This window comes from Protomyctophum parallelum (genome assembly GCF_964188405.1).
Source record: "Protomyctophum parallelum genome assembly, chromosome: 22".
Lineage (NCBI taxonomy): Eukaryota > Metazoa > Chordata > Actinopteri > Myctophiformes > Myctophidae > Protomyctophum > Protomyctophum parallelum.
In genome coordinates this window covers 29,297,103-29,307,730 of record NC_139714.1, presented here as the reverse complement: position 1 = coordinate 29,307,730, position 10,628 = coordinate 29,297,103, and the positions used below count along the sequence as shown (strand labels likewise).

The 10,628-nt window shown below is 41.9% G+C and overlaps 1 protein-coding gene across 1 annotated transcript; it reads left to right on the top strand.

The window, feature by feature from the left end:
• Positions 1 to 401: 401 nt before the first annotated feature.
• nots (nothepsin) lies at positions 402 to 5,995 on the top strand (the record flags this gene model as incomplete). The annotated part of the gene is made up of 9 exons (XM_083757353.1): positions 402 to 463; positions 1,291 to 1,474; positions 2,220 to 2,337; positions 3,767 to 3,885; positions 4,174 to 4,373; positions 4,930 to 5,049; positions 5,299 to 5,443; positions 5,575 to 5,673; positions 5,786 to 5,995. 9 exons carry the CDS (start codon positions 402 to 404, stop codon positions 5,993 to 5,995), a joined length of 1,257 nt encoding a protein of 418 aa, XP_083613479.1.
• Between the last annotated feature and the right edge of the window lie 4,633 nt (positions 5,996 to 10,628).

The window sequence follows — 10,628 nt, the reverse complement described above, 5'->3', positions numbered from 1 at the left end:
TTTTTTACAAAAATGTTTACATTTGTATTATCGTGAATGATGGCTTCCATTTTCGCATTCAAGTTTCTATTATTTTGGATTCCCCATTGATGTCACTGGTGGACGGGTTGCTGAACTACCCACAGCCCTCTTATGAACACAGACTGAGTAGGAAAAAAAAACTGTGCCATTTTATCATGATTATTAGTACCTAGTATATGAAAATGGGTTTGAAAAGTGGTGAAGTGGTCAGCTATTTGAAAATGGCATATCTACAAGCTGAAATGGCCTGGCTGTGGTGTGATGACTGAGGTCAGAGGCACTGCGACCTACCTGTAATGCCAACAACACTAGACAAACAATGACTGGACTGTCCAACATCAAGCAGACAGAACATCAGTCTCAGCAGGACAGAGACAGACATGAAGTGGACAGAGTTTCTCACCATCTGCTCGCTCATCTGGTCAGCACATGGCCTCATTAGGTAACTATTACAATGCTGTTTTTCAAGGTATTAATGTTTTTTAAGGGGTAATTCACAAAACTTCTGGGGTCGTTTTACTGGCTACTTTGGCTTTTGTGTGCAGTTAATCAATATTTAGTTACATGTTACATTTTCATTTTATCCCCCCCCATCTATATAAGCCCATTGAACTTCAAACTATTTTAACCATGTTATAGCCTCATTGAAACCTGGATTCAAGATGTGAAAGAATTTTTTTTAATAAGCTTTTTGCAGTTAATTTATATACACTGCCATTTGAACAAGACAATTCTTTTTGGACTGGAAATATAATAGCTGCATGTGCATGCATGGGGGAACAAAGGCTGAATTGTTTATACCTTGCCTATACATACATTTGGCTACACTGCCAATACAAAGGACTATATTTCTCTGTAGTCGGATAAAAACTGTTTTATTGCGATGCATTAAGGCTATAGTCAACTTAATTAAGTTGTTTTCTTTCTGTTTCTGAAATGTTGTTGGAGGTGGAGGAAAAATGAATCAAAGCCCTGAATCTTTAGGTTAAAACATACACAACTGCTAGGGGGTTGCAGGCAATTGACATTTCCCTGGGGCTAGACCCCCGAATGACACCCCTGACTTTAGAATCTTCTAAAGTTCTAATGCAGTGGTTCTCAAAGTGTGGTCCAGACGAGACCATCTGGGTTCCTGAGGCTGTTCCAAACAGGTCTTTAACTGAGAGTGTACAAATGGAACCAAATGGTTCCATTTAATTGTACTCTCAGAGTGATGTGGGTCATTGAAATTAAAAGTTTGGTCTAGTAATATTCTCTTTCTTGCACCAGGGTTCCTCTGAAGAAGGTGCGTTCGGTTCGCAGTCTGCTGCGTGCCAGCGGTGTGTTGGAGGAGTTTATGAGAGAACACCAGACGGATGTGTTCAGCCGTCGCTATGCTCAGTGTTTCCCTGCTGGGACACCATCCCTGCGTCTCCTGGATCACACCAGGGTGAAACTCCACAACTACATGGACGTAAGAGAACAGGGGTCCTCGACGGGGGGCCCTAGCTAAATGAGCTAATAATATATAGCATTACATTTTAAAATGTCATTAAAAAGTTAAACCAAATGGTCCCTCGCACAAAATAATCTTCAAATGGCGGTCTGACATGAAAAATGTTTGAGAACCACTCGGATACCATAGGACAGTGGTTCCCAAACGTTTTCATGTCAAGGACCCCCAAATGTACACTAATTGTCCCACGGACCCCCCATTTGAAAAGATATGCCAGGGACACCCCCATAAGAGAAGATCTTTATGGCTCTAACAGAGATTATCAACCTGTTTAATTTCAAGGACCCCCCCCCCCAGTTTGACATGCATTAGTCTACGGACCCCCATTTAATGGCATTTCTATCTCTGGGACCCCCAATCTATATTGTAAAATCAATGTTAATTTAACTGTGTACAAAACTCTCAGACCAGGGACCATTTGGTTCCAAACCATCATTTAGCTGGGGACCCCCTGGAAGTCCCTCAAGGACCCCTGGGGTTCCCCGGACCCCACTTTAGGACATAGGTCATTGGATAACGTGTGTGTGTGTGTGTGTGTGTGTGTGTGTGTGTGTGTGTGTGTGTGTGTGTGTGTGTGTGTGTGTGTGTGTGTGTGTGTGTGTGTGTGTGTGTGTGTGTGTGTGTGTGTGTGTGTGTGTGTGTGTGTGTGTGTGTGTGTGTGCGTGCGTGCGTGCGCGTGTGCGTGCGTGCGTGTGTCACTCAGGCTCAGTTCTATGGCCAGATCACTCTTGGGACTCCAGGACAGAACTTCACTGTTATATTTGATACTGGATCCGCTGACCTGTGGGTTCCTTCATCCTACTGTGTGAGCCAGGCCTGTGGTAAGCAGTGACAGAAGAAGTACTCACATTTTGCACTTAAGTACAAGTATCATATCAGTACCATATTGTCGCAATAGTCTGTTACAAGTATAAGGCCTGACTCACACCTTCGCAACAGATTGATGTATGCTTGTTGTATGTGATGATGTTGTATGAGATGATGCAAGCTCCCATTTCCAATGGGAGTCACATGGTTTGACACAACAATTGTGTTGTATGAGGGGGTGGGGGGCAGTCGAAACACAGCCGAAAGCTGTACAACACAAATGTTGTGTCAAACCATGTGACTTCCATTGGAAATGCATTGGGGCAAGATGTATCACACCCTTTGTATACATCTAGCATGCATCAATGTTGTATGCTAGATCGAAGTGTAGTCTGGTATTCAAATTCTAAAAAGTGCAAAAAAAGTGTAAAAGTGCAAAAGTACTGGTGTCAAATACTTAAAGTATCAAAAGTAAAACTACTCATCATTGTGCAGAACTTCCCATTTCACTCGTTTTTAAAATGTATAAAAATCCTTTGGAAATAGCAGATCTACAAGCTTACAACTTTTTGTTGTACTATTTTTTACATTTCTGTGAATCTTTACTTGTATGTAAAGCACTTTGCAATAGCCAACGTATATAGGGCTGAAAAGGTTCATCTATGTTTCGTAGTAATTCTAATAATGAAAAATGAAGTAACTAAATTAACTAAGTAAGTAAATTAAGAAAACTAAAGTTTTCTAATAATTGTAGAGTGGAGTAAAAAAAAGTACAATATTTTCCTCTGAGATGTAGTGGTGAAGAAGTAAAACTATTCCAGTAAAGTAAAAATACCTCAAAGTGTACTTAAGTACAGTACTACTATGTACTCAGTTACTTTACACCACTGGGTGCGTGTGTGCGCAATTTTGTGTCAAAATGACCTGGCCTTAAACCAGTGTATTCACCATACAGATTAAAAGTCCATGGTCTCTCAGTGTGTGTGTGTATGCATATGCACTCTCTAGCCCTATCAGTTACTGATATGATAATCTAGTATTATCAACAGATGCCAGTTCAGTACAAAACCGGATAATTAATGTCATTTTATCCTCCATAATGGACTCTGCTAACAAATCCGAATGTCGGGGTGCCCGCTGGCCTAGTGGTCCAGGCGCATGCCACATATAGGCTCTGGCCTGACAGCGCGTCGCATGTTCGAGTCCCGTTCATAACGACCTTTGCTGCATGTCTCTCCCCTTCTCTCTCTCCCTCTTTCCTGTCCGTAACTATCAATAAAGGCACAAAAGCAACAACAAAAAAAAGTGAAAAAATTTAATCAGAATGTCGCCTGTTCTCAGTTCTTAATCTAATTAACCACCTTATCCCTAATTTCTACTTTGTTGTATGATGATATTGTTATACACTGTGCGTGTGTGTGTGTGTGTGTGTGCATGTTCCAGCCAACCACCAGCAATTTAAGGCATTTGACTCTCATACTTTTGGTCATGATGGAAGAACGTTTGGAATTAACTATGGTTCAGGACACCTGCTGGGCGTCATGGGCAGAGAGACTCTGAAGGTAACGTGTATGCCTGAGTCATACTTAGATTTGTGCGGTGTTGTGCACATCGCAGTGCGATGTGTTGTGAGCTCGTAGATCTACTATGTTCCGTACATGATGACGCCACACAAAACCATGTATAACTCCGGCTTAAAGGTAGTGTAAGACAATTGATATCATATGTGGTTAAAGCAAAAAGGGTTTTGTTAAATCGCCTAAGGTCGATTCTGCAAATGCCTTCTAAATACAAATTTCCATGCAATCAGCAGACTTATAAAATAATGGTTAAAATGCTCTCCTCTCCAGATAGGAGATCTGACGGTGATAGAACAGGAGTTTGGAGAGTCTGTATATGAACCAGGCCAGGCGTTTGTCCTGGCTCAGTTTGACGGAGTTCTGGGTCTTGCCTACCCCTCTCTGGCCGAGATCGTTGGGAAGCCTGTGTTCGATAGCATGATGACTCAGAAACTCGCAGAAAAACCTGTATTCTCATTCTACCTCAGCAGGTATTGTAGTAATGGCCGACATTACTTGACTTTTTTTTTGGTCAACATTCGTATAGGCAATTATATGCAGACAGTTTGCCTCAATTTGTAACCAACTTTGGGCATGCCGTTACAGGCGAACATTTTCAAAAAGGTTGTTGGTCTGCTATTTTTGAAATTTCTGAAAAGCGTTAATGAAATTGAGCACATTTTGACAAAGTATTGGTCGGAGCATGGGTGTGCTAGGACTCACCCAAAAGGTTTGCACCATAATAAGGCTGTACTGTCCTACTGTATTCCACTATTCTCTGTTCTAACTCAACTGTATTTACTGTACTGTACTGTACTAAACTCTACAGTACTCTACTTTATTCTATTATAATTCTATTCTCCTAATAAATAGGTAAACTGACTAGCATGTCTTCTACTTAATAATTTTAAATATTGAATAATAAATTAACAAGTAATATGAATATTTAAAGATCACTGAACTAACTTTTCTTCATCACTGAAACAACACTGAAATCTGCCCTTCATTTCACTTCCTTTGAATTTGTGGGCAAATGTCTAAAAGAAGGCAAACCAGGGACCCAGAGGGAGAGCTTCTAATTGGAGGAACTGACGAGGCGCTGTTCAGTGGTCCAATCAACTGGATCCCCGTCTCTAATAAGGGATACTGGCAAGTTAAGATGGAAAGGTGACTCTCACACACACACACACACACACACACACACACACACACACACACACACACACACACACCACAACAGGCAGGTCTACATACCATTACAGCAGTATTATATTTTGGATTGAAAACAATTTGGGAAATGTGTGTGTGTGTGTGTGTGTGTGTGTGTGTGTGTGTGTGTGTGTGTGTGTGTGTGTGTGTGTGTGTGTGTGTGTGTGTGTGTGCACACGTGGGCCCCTGCCTGTGTTTCTGTGTCAGCATCGCTGTCCAGGGTATTGCTTCGTTCTGTCCTCGTGGTTGCCAGGCGATCATCGACACAGGAACCTCCCTCATTGCTGGGCCGACCAATGACATTCTCAAACTGCAGGCGCTGATTGGAGCCGTGCCCACTAGCATCGGAGAGGTTCAAAACTAAATATAATACCCTTATTATTGTTTGTTTTTTTAAATCACATATCTAAAACTAATCGTGTGTGTGTGTGTGTGTGTGTGTGTGTGTGTGTGTGTGTGCGTGTGCGTGCCTGTGCGTGTCAGTATCTGATAGACTGTGCCAGGTTAACTAGCCTTCCACATGTGACATTTATTCTGGGAGGGGTCGAATACACACTGCAATCACAAAACTACGTACGGAAGGTATGATCAATCGATTTGTCTGTCTGTCCTATGATCATCTGCCTATCTGTCTCCCAATTCCTAATTAAAATCTTTCTCTCCGTTCGTCTCTCTCTGCTTGCTGTCTGTACAGGAAGTTTTGGGCGGCAGGGAGTTGTGTTTCAGCGGCTTCGTGGCAATGGACCTAATGTCTCAGCAAGGACCGCTGTGGATTCTGGGAGATGTGTTTCTGACGGAGTACTACAGCATCTTCGACAGAGGACAGGACCGCGTTGGGCTGGCACGCGCCAGACACCAGACGGAGGACTGTACCAAATCAATCATTCAATCTATCCATAACTGATAGACCCACTGATCAGTAATTGTTAAACAGAGGGAATTAAAGTTTTGCACAGCAGCTTACTATGTCTCACCCTGCTTTGTCGCAACAGTGACACATCTTACGTTTGTGTGCCCTTGTATTCTTTCAAAATAGCGACGTGGGGTGCCCATCCGATTTCCCAACTTGTTCTTTATCTTTTTCATTTCTTTCCCCTAAGACGTGTACAGACGTCTTGGGCACACCATGGGATAATTCCCAGGACGTCTGGAGACGTCTCGGGCACAAATTGGGTTAAATCGTCTCAACTCTGTCGTGAGAACAGTTATGACTTTGTCTATTATATGTCGTCACTGTCAGTAATTATTTAGTCATACGTTCTGGTTAATACTTTTCATTGGTTCAATATTTACCAGTAAGACGTTCTGAGGACGGGAAGCGACCTCGCCCTAAAGGGCGGCGTCACGTGCACGCATCCGCCTGGGTGACGGCAGACTGCTGGGCGAGCGCTGGCTCCATATGGAGATCTAAGGGTGGCAGCAGGGGTAGTGTCTTGCTTGAGTGTACAGGGTTTGATTCGGTCTGGCCATATATGGCGCGCTGCGTGTCTTGAGTGTAAAGGGTTTGATGAGATCAACATAATGGAATGTCAGGACAGGTCAGCTCCATATATGGAGATTTAAGGTTGGCAGCGGTGGCAGTGTCTTGAGTGTACAGGGTATTATGAGGGCCCAGGTAGGGCCAGGCCTTAATTTTTGGGCCTGTTGAGGAATCTAGTTTTCGCCGGCTGCACTAATAACTTTGGGGCGGGCCCGTCTAGAGATTGAATGGACAGGTATCAGTCAAAAGGGAGACATCGAAGAGGGAGGACGGCTGGGGAAGGCTCAACATAATGGAATGTTAGAACAGGTCAGCTCCATATATGGAGATCTAAGGGATTGAGTTCAGATGTAGAGTTGCTGGTGCGGCTCCATATATGCAGATCTAGGTGATGATCCAGTCTTTTCCATGTATGGCTATCCAGGGTTTGTTGAGGTCAGTGTCGTGATCTTCATATATGGAGCGTGTCACGAGGCGTGACGGATTGATGACCATATATGGTGTTGTGACGTGTCATGACTTTGACTTATGATAAGAGCGCCCCTCACTTCACACGGGTGTGATTTTTATTTTCCCAAATACGGTATGTCCAAGTTCAACTTACATTTACAAGGTGATTACCGGGCGGTAACTGGTTATATTGTAAACTAGGAGCCCTAGTACCCATTTATGGGGGGGAAAAGCATTACTTTCATTGTATTGTGTAATATGAGCTAAAGCTTTTCTCCAAATGAGTTTCAGCTGGATTGAAGCTAGACGGAGCTAACATCATTGATTGTCTGACACTCCAATCTAATCTACACAAAGATGAACATTAAAACACATACACGCACACGCACACACACACATTAAAACACACACACACACACACACACACACACACACACACACACATGCACACTTACACTTACTTACACTGACTAACAGCTTGCTAATGACCTCACATCACAAAACACTCTAATGTCTGTCTGTCTGTCTGTCTGTCTGTCTGTCTGTCTGTCTGTCTGTCTGTCTGTCTGTCTGTCTCTCTGTCTGTCAAACAGTCAATCATATTAATCTTGTACAAAAGTAACAGGCAAGTAACAGGCATCTGTCATTCAGTCAGTTAATCAGTCAGTAAATTAAAAAAACAGTGAATAAACAGTTCATGAACAATAAACCAGTCAGTCAGACCTACCCAGTATGAAGGTAACTGGAATCTGTTCAGCATATCTGTCACAGTACAGAGCCAACTTCTCAAAGAATATTTTCTGTTCTTCTGATAACACCAGCCTATGACACATCAATCAATAAAATAAAGAGGACGAGAGGTGACCTGGTGTAGTTCAATAAGGTATGTCATGACCACAAGATAAAAGTCACGACAACCACATCCCGATCTCGTGGCCACATGCGACCGTTACACATTGTAAGGCTTTCGGCTGTGTTTCGACTGCCGCCCACCCCCTCATACAACACAAATGTTGTGTCAAACCATGTGACTCCCATTGGAAATGCATTGCGAGCTTGCATCAGCTATACATCTCATATAACAAGCATACATCAATTTGTTGCGAAGGTGTGAGTCAGACCCAAAGGTTTCTAGACAGCTGGTGGATGGAAAAGAAGCTCCACCTCCGCGGCTGACTGACGCGACAGACAGATTCCCGGAAACGCTCTCCTTCACGTCAGTCAGCCGCGGAGGTGGAGCTTTTTTTCCATCCACCAGCTGTCTAAAAACTCGGAAATGACGTAAAACGCAGCTTCTTCTGTCTGCGGCTGTCTGCTCATATGTGCCCAGGGGGAGTGAGGGATCTACTAGTTCCTTATCTGGCTTCCTGTCCTGTGAATCACCGTCTCTGGGGAGCTATAGACACCCACAGTGTCAACATGTTGGTACTTTCACTGGGCCTTCTATAAGGGCCTCTCCAGGTTTCCTGTTATGCACCCTGGCATCTGAAGACTAGATAAGAACCTGATCAAGAATGCACAAAACAAATTTTATGACTGGGGGGGGGGGGGGAAGCACCTGACAGAAAGAGGTAATAGTAAAGCATATATTTTTACTTCACAGTAACCCCCAAAAACAAATCGGCTAAGCAGTTGCTGGAATATTATTAAAGCTTAACTAACTTAACTTAACTATGCAAATTGCCCAACATATGCAAGTTAGAATCTGGAAGTAAATGATGGGGACCCATACTAAACATTTCTAACATAAATTCTTAGTGTACTCAAAATACGGGTTCACATTAAAGAGTAAAAGGATTATATAATCAATGTTGACACCTCGACCTGACTTCTCTCAGAAGCGAAAACTCCAGGTGGTCATTTCAGGAATGATTTTAAAGACATTGAAAACAGAGCTAGACAGAGCAAAGATAGGCCTATAAGATTAGGATGAAACTAAGAAATTCGGACCCCCGATGCCTGATTTTAGGAAGCTATCTCATGGTAATCAATCATGTAAATGTATGAACTCAGCGTCTGCCTTTGTAATTTTGGAGGTTAATGTTAAAACAACAATAAGGCCTATGACATGGGAGACATTAAGCTGTCTACAGATACATCAAACGCTCACGCAAAGACGGATGGTAAATCAAGTCAGATGTTTTCCTTGGTGGCGTGGCGTTTCTATCTTATCACACTTCACACAATGCTGACATGCATCACGAAGCATCTTGCATACAATACAAAGTAGCCTATATGGAGTCACAACTGTTCTCCTCACGCATGTACTTAGGTTACGCTTATCTCTATCTTTATATTTATGTATTTGATCGATTTTGAAAATGTCACCCTTTGCTGATGTCTGAGGTGGGTGGTGTCTTTCAGTATGATGCGCAGTGACCTACAGTCTATGGCAGTGACATCATAGAAGGTATAGGTTTGTTTCCCTGCCCATGTCCGTGATAGAAAATCCCACACACCCACAGCCTGTTTATTCCCCCTTCACTGCATAATGGTGAAATGCTGGTGAAGCAGCATTTCACTGCATATTATGCACCACAAACAAACCTGGAACAACATTCCAGGGTTTTTTTCCATTAGGAAATCCCCAACCATAGCTGTTCTTAAGTCCAATTTAAAAACATATTTATTTAACATTGCCTCTAATCTAATGATGTCTAATAATTAACAGCTAGGTCTTGCCTGGGCTTTAAATGAGCTCTGTGTTATCCCTTTTTTCTTCTTAGGTGGGATTATTTGTTCTAATGTATATGCTCCTTTATCTTATTTTAAGTGTATAGCCTATCTATTATAATATTTATGCATTTTTAAAGTGCATTGTTGTACTCTGTATTTGCTTTTATTCTGTAAAGCACTTTAATTTGAATTGCAAAGGTGCGCTATATAAATAAAATTGCAATGCCTTAATTGCCTTGCAACTGGACCATTCTCACATGTCCTAGGAATGGCCGGGTGGAATATCTTTTTAAATATGATAGAGCCCCCTTTTTTGTGTGAAGTCATGATGAAATAAGAAGAGTTGCCATGTATTGCTGTAGGCCTACTTTTGCTCCCAATTTTGATGACAAATATTTTTTATAGAATAAAATCTGTGTTTAGTGATGGTGTAACAAAAAAAAATACTTAGGTCTAGTGTTCTAGGATTCAGTATGGTTTATAGAGTAGCCTACTAAACGTCGTTCTAGCTTTTATCATTTTTTGCATCACCGCAGACATGCTTGCATCGCCCTCGAGTGTTTTTGTATACATATTAACACCAACAGGTGTCAGTCATGCATGGTAATCAATCAGAATAGGTTATACTTGACACACATAGCTATTGTCATATGTTATTTAATGTCCACGACTTGGGCGGTTGGTCCATGCATTTATTTCACAACCCAGCTGTAAAAGCTGCAGGTCCAGTTTATATTAAAGTGTATTTTAGTGGTTATATGTTACTCATCTATATTGTTGATGAATATTATATTTTGATGAATTGAACAATGTGGACCCTGTTGTAAACAAGTGTAATGCTTAATTGGGTCGTCCACTCACAGTTGACAGTCTTTGTATTGAGTTTGTGCTTAAAATGTACTGTAAATTCTACAAACTGTTAATAAATATT